General features: G+C 52.9%; 1 protein-coding gene across 1 annotated transcript in view; it reads left to right on the top strand.

Annotated features, from left to right (window-relative positions):
- The window catches only part of CHD8 (chromodomain helicase DNA binding protein 8), an 82,668-nt gene that overhangs the window by 58,462 nt on the left and 10,924 nt on the right, over positions 1–13,282 (top strand). Inside the window, exons 26-30 of the mRNA XM_082299479.1 lie at positions 2,868–2,971; positions 5,103–5,217; positions 6,794–6,857; positions 6,986–7,040; positions 9,716–9,911. Coding sequence (XP_082155605.1) covers positions 2,868–2,971; positions 5,103–5,217; positions 6,794–6,857; positions 6,986–7,040; positions 9,716–9,911 — 534 coding nt within the window. The remainder of the gene's footprint in view (positions 1–2,867; positions 2,972–5,102; positions 5,218–6,793; positions 6,858–6,985; positions 7,041–9,715; positions 9,912–13,282) is intronic.

The raw sequence follows: 13,282 nt of genomic DNA, 5'->3' as shown, positions 1-13,282 counted from the left end.
GGATTTTGGGAGAATTTGGGGGGTTTGGGAGGGATTTTGGGGGATTTTGGGAGGGATTGGGGGAATTTGGGGGAATTTTGAGGGATTTGGGGAGGGATTTTGGGAGGGATTTTGGGGGATTTTGGGAGAATTTGGGGGGGTTTGGGAGGGATTTTGGGGGATTTGGGGAGAATTTGGGGGGATTTTGGGAGGGATTTTGGGGGATTTTGGGAGGGATTGGGGGAATTTGGGGGAATTTTGAGGGATTTTGGGAGGGATTTTGGGGATTTTGGGAGGGATTTGGGGATTTTGGGAGGGATTGGGGGATTTTGGGTGGGATTTTGGGGGATTTTGGGAGGGATTTGGGGGATTTTGGGAGGGATTTGGGGGAATTTTGAGGGATTTTGGGAGGGATTTTGGGGATTTGGGGAGAATTTGGGGGATTTGGGGAGGGATTGGGGGATTTGGGGAGCGATTTTGGGGGATTTGGGAGGGATTTGGGGATTTGGGAGGGATTTTGGGGGATTTTGGGGGGATTTAAGGGGTTTTTTTGGGTGGTTTGAGGGATTTGGGGAGGGATTTGGGGAGGGATTGGGGGATTTGGGGGATTTGGGGGATTTTGGGCGGGATTTGGGGGATTTTGGGAGGGATTGGGGGATTTGGGGAGCGATTTTGGGGGATTTGGGAGGGATTTGGGGATTTGGGAGGGATTTGGGGGGATTTTGGGGATTTTGGGGGATTTTGGGAGAATTTGGGGGGGGTTGGGAGGGATTTTGGGGGATTTTGGGAGGGATTTGGGGGATTTTGGGAGGGATTGGGGATTTTGGGATGGATTTGGGGAATTTGGGGAGGGATTGGGGGATTTGGGGAGAATTTGGGGGATTTGGGGGATTTGGGGGATTTGGGGTGGTTTGAGGAGGTTTCTGGGGGGGCGTTTTGGAGATTTTGGGGAGATTTATGGGGGTTTTTTGGGTGGTTTGGGGGATTTGGGGAGGGATTTGGGAGATTTTGGGAGAATTTGGGGGGATTTTGGGAGGGATTGGGGGATTTTGGGAGGGATTTGGGGGATTTTGGGTGGGATTTTGGGGGATTTGGGGAGGGATTGGGGGATTTGGGAGGGATTGGGGGATTTGGGGAGGGATTGGGGGATTTTGGGAGGGATTGGGGGATTTGGGAGGGATTGGGGGATTTGGGAGGGATTTGGGGGATTTTGGGGGAATTTGGGGGGGTTTGGGAGGGATTTTGGGGGATTTGGGGAGAAATTGGGGGATTTGGGGAGAATTTGGGGGATTTTGGGAGGGATTTGGGGGGGTTTGGGAGGGATTTTGGGGGATTTGGGGGGATTTTGAGGGATTTTGGGAGGGATTTGGGGGATTTGGGGAGGGATTTGGGGATTTTGGGGGATTTGGGGAGGGATTTGGGAGATTTTGGGAGGGATTTTGGGGATTTTGGGAGAATTTGGGGGGGTTTGGGAGGGATTTTGGGGGATTTTGGGAGGGTTTGGGGGAATTTGGGGGAATTTTGAGGGATTTGGGGAGGGATTTTGGGAGGGATTTTGGGGGATTTTGGGAGAATTTGGGGGGGTTTGGGAGGGATTTTGGGGGATTTGGGGAGAATTTGGGGGGATTTTGGGAGGGATTTTGGGGGATTTTGGGAGGGATTGGGGGAATTTGGGGGAATTTTGAGGGATTTTGGGAGGGATTTTGGGGATTTTGGGAGGGATTTGGGGATTTTGGGAGGGATTGGGGGATTTTGGGTGGGATTTTGGGGGATTTTGGGAGGGATTTGGGGGATTTTGGGAGGGATTTGGGGGAATTTTGAGGGATTTTGGGAGGGATTTTGGGGATTTGGGGAGAATTTGGGGGATTTGGGGAGGGATTGGGGGATTTGGGGAGCGATTTTGGGGGATTTGGGAGGGATTTGGGGATTTGGGAGGGATTTTGGGGGATTTTGGGGGGATTTAAGGGGTTTTTTTGGGTGGTTTGAGGGATTTGGGGAGGGATTTGGGGAGGGATTGGGGGATTTGGGGGATTTGGGGGATTTTGGGCGGGATTTGGGGGATTTTGGGAGGGATTGGGGGATTTGGGGAGCGATTTTGGGGGATTTGGGAGGGATTTGGGGATTTGGGAGGGATTTGGGGGGATTTTGGGGATTTTGGGGGATTTTGGGAGAATTTGGGGGGGGTTGGGAGGGATTTTGGGGGATTTTGGGAGGGATTTGGGGGATTTTGGGAGGGATTGGGGATTTTGGGATGGATTTGGGGAATTTGGGGAGGGATTGGGGGATTTGGGGAGAATTTGGGGGATTTGGGGGATTTGGGGGATTTGGGGTGGTTTGAGGAGGTTTCTGGGGGGGCGTTTTGGAGATTTTGGGGAGATTTATGGGGGTTTTTTGGGTGGTTTGGGGGATTTGGGGAGGGATTTGGGAGATTTTGGGAGAATTTGGGGGGATTTTGGGAGGGATTGGGGGATTTGGGGAGGGATTGGGGGATTTGGGGAGAATTTGGGGGATTTTGGGAGAATTTGGGGGATTTTGGGAGGGATTTGGGGGATTTTGGGGGGATTTAAGGGGTTTTTTTGGGTGGTTTGAGGGATTTGGGGAGGGATTTGGGGAGGGATTTGGGGAGGGATTTGGGGATTTTGGGGGATTTTGGAGCTTTCAGGGCTTTTGGGGTGGTTTGAGGGTCTTTGGGGCCGTTCTGCCGTCGTTTTGGGGTTTTTTAGGGACAATTTGGGTGCATCTGGGGCTTTCCAGCCCCGTTTTTGGGTCGGTTTCAGTCCGTTCCTTCTCCTTTTCGGTGCTTTGACCCCGTTTTTGGTGTTCCCGCCCCGTTTTTGGGGGTTCCCGCCCCGTTTTTGGGGTTCCTGCCCCGTTTTTGGGGTGCCCAGCGATGTGCCCATCTGGTTCCCGCTGCTGGAGCAGCTGGAGGTGCCCACGGCCTGGTGGGACCCCGAGGCCGACAAGTCCCTGCTCATCGGGGTCTTCAAGCACGGTATTGGGGCAAATTCCGGCCCTTTTGGGGTTCCGGGGCCGTTTGAGAGGTTTTGAGGTGGTTTTGGGGTGGTTTTGGGTGGTTTTGGGGTGGTTTTGGGTGGTTTTGGGGAGGTTTTGGGTGATTTTGGGGAGGTTTGGGGGGTTTTGGGGTGGTTTTGGGGTGGTTTTGGGTGATTTTGGGGAGGTTTGGGTGATTTTGGGGAGGTTTTGGGTGTTTTGGAGTGGTTTTGGGTGGTTTGGGGAGGTTTTGGGGGTTTTGGGGTGGTTTTGGGTGATTTTGGGGAGGTTTTGGGTGGTTTTGGAGTGGTTTTGGGTGTTTTGGGGAGGTTTTTGGTGTTTTGGGGAGGTTTTTGGTGTTTTGGGGAGGTTTTGGGTGATTTTGGGGTGGTTTTGGGTGATTTTGGGGAGGTTTTGGGTGGTTTTGGGGAGGTTTCGGGGGTTTTGGGATGATTTTGGGGTGGTTTTGGGGTGGTTTTGGGTGATTTTGGGGTGTCTGGAGGAGGATTGAGGAGGCTGGGGGAGGATTTTGGGGTGGTTTTGGGTGTTTTGGGGAGGTTTTGGGTGGTTTTGGGGAGGTTTTGGGTGGTTTTGGGGTGGTTTTGGGGAGGTTTTGGGTGATTTTGGGGAGGTTTGGGTGATTTTGGGGAGGTTTCGGGGGTTTTGGGGTGGTTTTGGGTGATTTTGGGGAGGTTTGGGTGATTTTGGGGAGGTTTCGGGGGTTTTGGGGTGGTTTTGGGTGATTTTGGGGAGGTTTTGGGTGATTTTGGGGAGGTTTTGGGTGGTTTGGGGTGGTTTTGGGTGATTTGGAGTGGTTTTGGGGAGGTTTTGGGTGATTTTGGGGGTGGTTTTTGGTGTTTTGGGGAGGTTTTGGGTGATTTGGAGTGGTTTTGGGGAGGTTTTGGGTGATTTGGGGTGGTTTTGGGTGATTTTAGGGAGGTTTTGGGTGATTTTGGGGTGGTTTTGGGTGTTTTGGGGAGGTTTTGGGGGTTTTGGGGTGGTTTGGGTGATTTTGGGGAGGTTTTGGGGTGTTTGGGGAGGTTTTGGGTGATTTTGGGGTGGTTTAAGGTGTTTTGGGGTGTGTGGAAGGGGATTGAGGAGGTTGGGGGAGGATTTTGGGGTGGGTTTGGGTGATTTTGGGGTGGTTTTGGGTGATTTTGGGGTGTCTGGAGGAGGATTGAGGAGGCTGGGGGAGGATTTTGGGGTGGGTTTGGGTGATTTTGGGGAGGTTTAAGGTGTTTTGGGGAGGTTTTGGGGGTTTTGGGGTGGTTTTGGGTGGTTTTGGGGTGGTTTGGGTGATTTTGGGGAGGTTTTGGGGGTTTTGGGGTGGTTTTTGGTGTTTCGGGGAGGTTTTGGGTGATTTTGGGGTGGTTTTGGGTGTTTTGGGGAGGTTTTGGGGGTTTTGGGGTGGTTTGGGTGGTTTTGGGGTGGTTTGGGTGATTTTGGGGAGGTTTTAGGTGTTTTGGGGTGTGTGGAAGGGGATTGAGGGGGTTGGGGGAGGATTTTGGGGTGGTTTGGGTGGTTTTGGGGTGGTTTGGGTGATTTTGGGGAGGTTTGGGTGATTTTGGGGTGGTTTCCGGTGGTTTTGGGGTGGTTTTGGGTGTTTTGGGGTGTCTGGAGGAGGATTGAGGAGGTTGGGGGAGGATTTTGGGGTGGTTTGGGTGATTTTGGGGTGATTTGGGGTGATTTTGGGGTGGTTTTGGGGTGGTTTGGGTGATTTTGGGGTGGTTTTGGGTGATTTTGGGGTGGTTTTTGGTGTTTTGGGGTGATTTTGGGGAGGTTTTGGGGTGGTTTTGGGTGATTTTGGGGTGATTTGGGGTGATTTTGGGGTGGTTTTGGGGAGGTTTTGGGGTCATTTTGGGTGATTTTGGGGTGGTTTTGGGGTGGTTTTGGGTGATTTTGGGGTGGTTTTGGGTGATTTTGGGTTGTCTGGAGGAGGATTGAGGAGGTTGGCGGAGCATTTTGGGGTGGTTTTGGGGTGAATTTGGGGGTTTTTAGGCTACGAGGAGCCCCACGCGATGAGGGCCCTGCCTTTTGGGGTGATTTCGGGCGTATTTCGGGCTGTTTCTGTGGCGTTTTTTGGCTGGGTTTCGTGCCTCGAGCCCGTTTTGGGGCGGTTTGGGGGTTTTTAGGCTACGAGCGGTACCACACCATGCGGGCAGACCCCGCCCTGTGCTTCCTGGCCAAGGCCGGCGGTCCCGATGCCACGGCTGTGGCGGCCGAGCAGCGCCTGGAGGGGCCCGAGGGGTGAGCGGGGGGAGAGCCCGAAACGGGGGGGAATGGGGGAATTTGGGGAGGTTTGGGGGGATTTGGGGAGGTTTGGGGGAATTTGGGGAGGTTTGGGGGAATTTGGGGAGGTTTGGGGGAATTTGGGGAGGTTTTGGGGTGGTTTGGGGTGGTTTTGAGGAGGTTTGGGATGAATTTGGGGAGGTTTGGGGTGGTTTTGAGGAGGTTTGGGATGAATTTGGGGAGGTTTGGGGTGGTTTTGAGGAGGTTTGGGATGAATTTGGGGAGGTTTGGGGTGGTTTTGAGGAGGTTTGGGGAGGTTTGGGATGAATTTGGGGAGGTTTGGGGGAATTTGGGGTGGTTTGGGGGAATTTGGGGAGGTTTGGGGGAGGTTTGGGATGAATTTGGGATGGTTTTGGGGTGGTTTGGGGTGGTTTTGAGGAGGTTTTGGATGAATTTGGGGAGGTTTGGGGATGGTTTTGAGGAGGTTTGGGGGAATTTGGGGAGGTTTGGGATGGTTTTGGGGAGGTTTGGGGAGGTTTGGGGTGAATTTGGGGAGGTTTGGAGGAATTTGGGGTGGTTTGGGGGTGGTTTGGGGGAGGTTTGGGGTGGTTTGGGATGAATTTGGGGTGGTTTGGGGTGGTTTTGAGGAGGTTTGGGTGAATTTGGGGAGGTTTGGGGTGGTTTTGGGGAATTTGGGGAGGTTTGGGGGAGGTTTGGGATGGTTTGGGATGAATTTGGGGTGGTTTGGGGTGGTTTTGAGGAGGTTTGGGATGAATTTGGGGAGGTTTGGGGGAATTTGGGGAGGTTTGGGGTGAATTTGGGGTGGTTTTGGGAGGTTTGGGGTGAATTTGGGGAGGTTTGGGGGGAATTTGGGGAGGTTTGGGATGAATTTGGGGAGGTCTGAGGGAATTTGGGGAGGTTTGGGGTGGTTTGGGGAGGTTTGGAATGGTTTGGGAAGAATTTGGGGTGGTTTGGGGTGGTTTTGAGGAGGTTTGGGTGAATTTGGGGAGGTTTGGGGTGGTTTTGGGGAATTTGGGGAGGTTTGGGGGAGGTTTGGGATGGTTTGGGATGAATTTGGGGAGGTTTGGGGTGGTTTTGAGGAGGTTTGGGGTGAATTTGGGGAGGTTTGGGGTGAATTTGGGGAGGTTTGGGGAGGTTTGGGGGAATTTGGGGAGGTTTGGGGTGGTTTTGGGGAGGTTTGGGTGAATTTGGGGAGGTTTGGGATGGTTTTGGGGAGGTTTTGGGTGGCTTTCGGTGTGTTTGACGTGGTTTGGGGGGGATTTTTGGGCAATTCGGGGGGATTTTGGGGTGAATTTCGCGCTGCTTTCGGGGCGGTTCGAGGAATTGGGGGTTTGGAGCCCTCCTGGCATCCCCAAAACCCCCAAAAATTGGGGGATCCCCCCCGGCCGGGGTGCCTGTGATGACCCAGCCATGCTAATACCGACCGGCCCCGGCGCCGGGCTGAGTTCAGCTCCAGGCTGAGGCACCCCCGGCGTTTTGGGCCCAATTCCCGGGATTTTGGGTCTGCCCGACACTTCCGGGCTGAATCCGGGCGGGTTTGGGGTGAATTCAGGGAGTTTTGGGGTCTCCCCAGGGCTGATTTCGACAAAGACCCCGAGGACCCTGAGTACAAACCCCTGCAGGGAGGCGGCGAGGAGGTAAAAAAAAAGGGGGGGAAATCCCCCGAAATGCCCCAAAATCCCCCAAATTCCCAGGTTTTGTCCCCAAAATTCCCCATTTTGGGGGGGGGTTTTTGGGGACTTTGGTGACCCCATGACCCCCCCAGAGTGACCCCCTGGCCGGGCTGGACGAGGAGATCTCGGTGGTGGATGGGGACGAAGGTAAAGGGGGGGCCTGGAATGCCCCAAAATCCCCCAAATTCCCCCCAAAATTCCCTTGAGGAAACGCCGCAGAGCGCTCGGAAATCCCCGGAAATCCCCCGGAATTCCTTCGAGATCCCCGGAAACTCCCTGGAATTCCCTGAAATGGCCCCCAAATCCACCCCGAGGCCCCCGGAGTTTTCCCGAAGCCCCACAAAATTCCCCAAAACCGACCAAAATCCCCCCCTTTTGCCCCAAAACCCAAGGGGACCCCCAGGACCCCCCCCCCGAGTGACCCTGTGGCCACGTCAGGACCCCCAAAACGACCCCCGGGCCCCCAAACTGCCCCAAACTGAACCCAACTGACCCCAAACTGACCCCTCAGACCCCGAAGTGACCCCAAACTGACCCCAAGTCCCCCCAAATGACCCCAGACTGACCCCAGACTGACCCCAACTCCCCCCAAATGACCCCAAACTGACCCCTCAGACCCCAAACTGACCCCAACTCCCCCAAAATGCCCCCCAAATGACCCCCAAATGACCCCCAAATGACCCCAAACTGACCCCTCAGACCCCAAAGTGACCCCAAACTGACCCCAAATGACCCCCAAATGACCCCAGACTGACCCCAGCTCCCCCAAAATGACCCCAAACTGACCCCACGACCCCAAACTGACCCCAACTCCCCCCAAATGACCCCAAACTGACCCCTCAGACCCCCAAATGACCCCAAGCTGACCCCTCAGACCCCGAAGTGACCCCAAACTGACCCCAAGTCCCCCAAAATGCCCCCCAAATGACCCCAAACTGACCCCGAAGTGACCCCAAACTGACCCCAACTCCCCCAAAATGACCCCCAAATGACCCCAAACTGACCCCCAAATGACCCCCAAATGACCCCAGCTCCCCCCACATGACCCCAAACTGACCCCAGGACCCCAAACTGACCCCAAGTCCCCCAAACTGACCCCCAAATGACCCCAAACTGACCCTGAAGTGACCCCAAACTGACCCCAAGTCCCCCAAAATGACCCCCAAGTGACCCCAAACTGACCCCAGGACCCCAAACTGACCCCGAAGTGACCCCAAACTGACCCCAACTCCCCCAAAATGCCCCCCAAATGACCCCCAACTGACCCCTCAGACCCCCAAATGACCCCCAACTGACCCCTCAGACCCCCAAATGACCCCAAACTGACCCTGAAGTGACCCCAAACTGACCCCAAGTCCCCCAAAATGACCCCCAAATGACCCCAGACTGACCCCAGGACCCCAAACTGACCCCAAACTGACCCCAAGTCCCCCCAAATCACCCCCAAATGACCCCAAACTGACCCTGAAGTGACCCCAAACTGACCCCAAGTCCCTCAAAATGACCCCCAAATGACCCCAAACTGACCCTGAAGTGACCCCAAACTGACCCCAAGTCCCCCAAAATGACCCCCAAATGACCCCAAAATGACCCCCAAATGACCCCAAACTGACCCCAAGTCCCCCAAAATGACCCCCAAATGACCCCAAACTGACCCCTAAGACCCCCAAATGACCCCAAACTGACCCCTCAGACCCCCAAATGACCCCAGACTGACCCCTCAGACCCCGAAGTGACCCCAAATGACCCCAAGTCACCCAAAATGACCCCCAAATGACCCCAAACTGACCCCGAAGTGACCCCAAACTGACCCCAAGTCCCCCAAAATGACCCCCAAATGACCCCCAAATGACCCCAAACTGACCCCCAAATGACCCCAAACTGACCCCAACTCCCCCCAAATGACCCCCAAATGACCCCAAACTGACCCCCAAAATGCCCCCCAAATGACCCTGACCCCTCAGACCCCAAAGTGACCCCAAGTCCCCCAAAATGACCCCAAACTGACCCCTAAGACCCCCAAATGACCCCAAACTGACCCTTCAGACCCCGAAGTGACCCCAGACTAACCCCAAGTCCCCCCAAATGACCCCAGACTGACCCCAGCTCCCCCCACATGACCCTAAACTGACTCCAGGACCCCAAACTGACCCCAAACTGACCCCAACTCCCCCAAAATGCCCCCCAAATGCCCCCCAAATGACCCCAAACTGACCCCTCAGACCCCGAAGTGACCCCAAACTGACCCCTCAGACCCCCAAATGACCCCAAACTGACCCTGAAGTGACCCCAAACTGACCCCAAGTCCCCCCAAATGACCCCCAAATGACCCCAGACTGACCCCAGCTCCCCCCAAATGACCCCAAACTGACCCCAAGTCCCCCAAAATGCCCCCCAAATGACCCCAAACTGACCCCTCAGACCCCGAAGTGACCCCAAACTGACCCCAAATGACCCCCAAATGACCCCAGACTGACCCCAGCTCCCCCCACATGACCCCAAACTGACCCCAGGACCCCAAACTGACCCCAACTCCCCCCAAATGACCCCAAACTGACCCCTCAGACCCCCAAATGACCCCAAGCTGACCTCTCAGACCCCAAAGTGACCCTAGACTGACCCCAAGTCCCCCAAAATGCCCCCCAAAGTGACCCCAAACTGACCCCAGGACCCCAAACTGACCCCAAGTCCCCCAAAATGACCCCAAACTGACCCCTAAGACCCCCAAATGACCCCAAACTGACCCCCAAATGACCCCAGACTGACCCCTCAGACCCCCAAATGACCCCAGACTGACCCCATGTCCTTCCCCTCCCCCCCAGGCCCCCCCGCCGGCTCGGGCCCGCAGCCGCCGTGGCCGGCGGGGTCGGCGCTGACCGCTCGCTTCCGGCGCCTGATCGGGGCGTGCCAGAGGGCCGGGAGCCGGGAGCAGCCCCGGGAGCCGCCCCGGGACCCCCCCGGCGAGCGGCGGCGGCAGCGGCGCGGCCACGACGGCGCCCGGCGAGACAAACAGCAGCGGTACGGGCCCGGGGGGGGGCCGGGGAGGGGCTCCGGGAGGGTCTGGGGGGCTCAGGACCCCCAAATTCGGATTCGGCGGCTCCAAAAACCCCCCGGGTGAATTTTGAGGGGTGGTGGGAGCCCCCAATTGTTGGGTTTTGTCAGATTTCTGTGGGTTTTTACCCTGCCAGGACCTTCTCAATGTGGGGTTGGGGTTCAAGACCCAAAATCGCTATTTTTGGGTCTCAAAACCACGAGTCTTTCTTGTTTTGGGGTTCAGGACCTCCAAATCCTTCATTTTTGTCGCTTTTGGGTTCGTCACAATCGAAATTTTACCCTTCCAGGACCTTCTCAATGTGGGGTTGGGGTTCAGGACCCAAAATTGATATTTTTAGGTCTCAAAACCACGAATCTTTCTTGTTTTGGGGTTCAGGACCTCCAAATCCTTCATTTTTGTCGCTTTTGGGTCCATCCCAATCGAAATTTTACCCTTCCAGGACCTTCTCAATGTGGGGTTGGGGTTCAGGACCCAAAATCGATATTTTTGGGTCTTAAAACCACGAATCTTTCTTGTTTTGGGGTTCAGGACCTCCAAATCCTTCATTTTTGTCGCTTTTGGGTTCGTCACAATCGAAATTTTACCCTTCCAGGACCTTCTCAATGTGGGGTTGGGGTTCAAGACCCAAAATCGCTATTTTTGGGTCTCAAAACCACGAATCTTTCTTGTTTTGGGGTTCAGGACCTCCAAATCCTTCATTTTTGTCGCTTTTGGGTCCATCCCAATCGAAATTTTACCCTTCCAGGACCTTCTCAATGTGGGGTTGGGGTTCAAGACCCAAAATCGCTATTTTTGGGTCTCAAAACCACGAATCCTTCTTGTTTTGGGGTTCAGGACCTTCAAATCCTTCATTTTTGTCGCTTTTGGGTTCATTACAATTGAAATTTTACCCTTTCAGGACCTTCTCAATGTGGGGTTGGGGTTCAAGACCCCAAATCGATATTTTTGGGTCTCAAAACCACGAATCTTTCTTGTTTTGGGGTTCAGGACCTCCAAATCCTTCATTTTTGTTGCTTTTGGGTCCGTCCCAATCGAAATTTTACCCTTCCAGGACCTTCTCAATGTGGGGTTGGGGTTCAAGACCCAAAATTGATATTTTTAGGTCTCAAAACCACGAATCTTTCTTGTTTTGGGGTTCAGGACCTCCAAATCCTTCATTTTTGTCGCTTTTGGGTTCGTCCCAATCGAAATTTTACCCTTCCAGGACCTTCTCAATGTGGGGTTGGGGTTCAAGACCCCAAATCGCTATTTTTGGGTCTCAAAACCACGAATCTTTCTTGTTTTGGGGTTCAGGACCTCCAAATCCTTCATTTTTGTCGCTTTTGGGTCCATCCCAATCGAAATTTTACCCTTCCAGGACCTTCTCAATGTGGGGTTGGGGTTCAAGACCCAAAATCGCTATTTTTGGGTCTCAAAACCACGAATCCTTCTTGTTTTGGGGTTCAGGACCTCCAAATCCTTCATTTTTGTCGTTTTTGGGTCCATCACAATCAAAATTTTACCCTTCCAGGACCTTCTCAATGTGGGGTTGGGGTTCAAGACCCAAAATCGCTATTTTTGGGTCTCAAAACCACGAATCTTTCTTGTTTTGGGGTTCAGGAACTCCAAATCCTTCATTTTTGTCGCTTTTGGGTCCATCCCAATCAAAATTTTACCCTTCCAGGACCTTCTCAATGTGGGGTTGGGGTTCAAGACCCAAAATCGCTATTTTTGGGTCTCAAAACCACGAATCCTTCTTGTTTTGGGGTTCAGGACCTCCAAATCCTTCATTTTTGTCGTTTTTGGGTCCATCACAATCAAAATTTTACCCTTCCAGGACCTTCTCAATGTGGGGTTGGGGTTCAAGACCCCAAATCGCTATTTTTGGGTCTCAAAACCACGAATCTTTCTTGTTTTGGGGTTCAGGACCTCCAAATCCTTCATTTTTGTCGTTTTTGGGTCCATCCCAATCGAATTTTTACCCTTCCAGGACCTTCTCAATGTGGGGTTGGGGTTCAAGACCCAAAATCGCTATTTTTGGGTCTCAAAACCACGAATCCTTCTTGTTTTGGGGTTCAGGACCTCCAAATCCTTCATTTTTGTCGCTTTTGGGTCCATCCCAATCGAAATTTTACCCTTCCAGGACCTTCCCCAAGCGGGTTTGGGGCTCACGACCCAAATTTGGAATTTTCAGGTTTCAGAAACAGCAGAATTCCGTTTTTGGGGCACAAACCCCCAAATCCCTGATTTCCCCCTTCAGCACCTGCTTGGAATCCTCCTTTACCCTTCCAGGACCTTCCCTCTGGTGGTTTTGGGGGATTTTTGACCTTTTTTGGAGTTTTTTCCCCATTTTTCCCATTTTTTGGCTGTTTTCCCATTCCCAGTTGGGTTGGCCACAAGCACTCGGATTTCCTGCGCCTGGCCTCGACTTTTGGGGTGGTTTTGGGGGCTTTTGGGTGTTTCTGGGGCATTTTTTGACGTTTTTCCCCATTTTTCCAGGTTTTAGGCCATTTTTCCCATTTTTTCATCATTTTTTCACCTTTTTTCACCGTTTCTCCCACTTCCCAGTGGCCTCCACTTTTGGGGCGGTTTTGGAGATTTCTGGTTGGTTTCTTTCCTTTTTTGCCATTTTTTGGGCCATTTTTCGCCGTTTTTGGCCGGTTTTTCGCCATTTTCGCCGTTTCTCGCTGTTTCTTGCCTTTTTTTTGCCGTTTTTTTCACCGTTTTTCACCATTTCTCCCACTTCCCAGCGCCCTCCACTTTTGGGGTGGTTTTGGAGATTTCTGGTTGGTTTCTTCCCTTTTTTTCCCATTTTTTTGGCCATTTTTCACCGGTTTTCACCGTTTTTTCGCCATTTTTGCCGTTTCTCGCTGTTTCTTGCCTTTTTTTTGCCATTTTTTCACCTTTTTTCACCATTTCTCCCACTTCCCAGTGGCCTCCACTTTTGGGGCGGTTTTGGAGATTTCTGGTTGGTTTCTTCCCCTTTTTTCACCATTTTTTTGGCCATTTTTCACCGGTTTTCACCGTTTTTTCACCATTTTCGCCGTTTCTCGCTGTTTCTTGCCTTTTTTTTGCCGTTTTTTCACCGTTTTTCACCATTTCTCCCACTTCCCAGTGGCCTCCACTTTTGGGGCGGTTTTGGAGATTTCTGGTTGGTTTCTTCCCTTTTTTTGCCATTTTTTTGGCCATTTTCATTGTTTTTAGCTGTTTTTCGCCATTTTCCCCATTTTTTCGCCGTTTCTCGCTGTTTTTTGCCCTTTTTTTTGCCATTTTTTGCCGTTTTTCGCTGGTTTTTGCCGGTTTTTTACCGTTTCTCCTATTTCCCAGTGGCCTCCACTTTTGGGGCCGTTTTGGA

Source organism: Coloeus monedula, assembly GCF_965178545.1.
Source record: "Coloeus monedula genome assembly, chromosome: 32".
Lineage (NCBI taxonomy): Eukaryota > Metazoa > Chordata > Aves > Passeriformes > Corvidae > Coloeus > Coloeus monedula.
The sequence above is the reverse complement of the archived record's forward strand: the minus strand, read 5'-3'. Positions and strand labels throughout refer to the sequence as shown.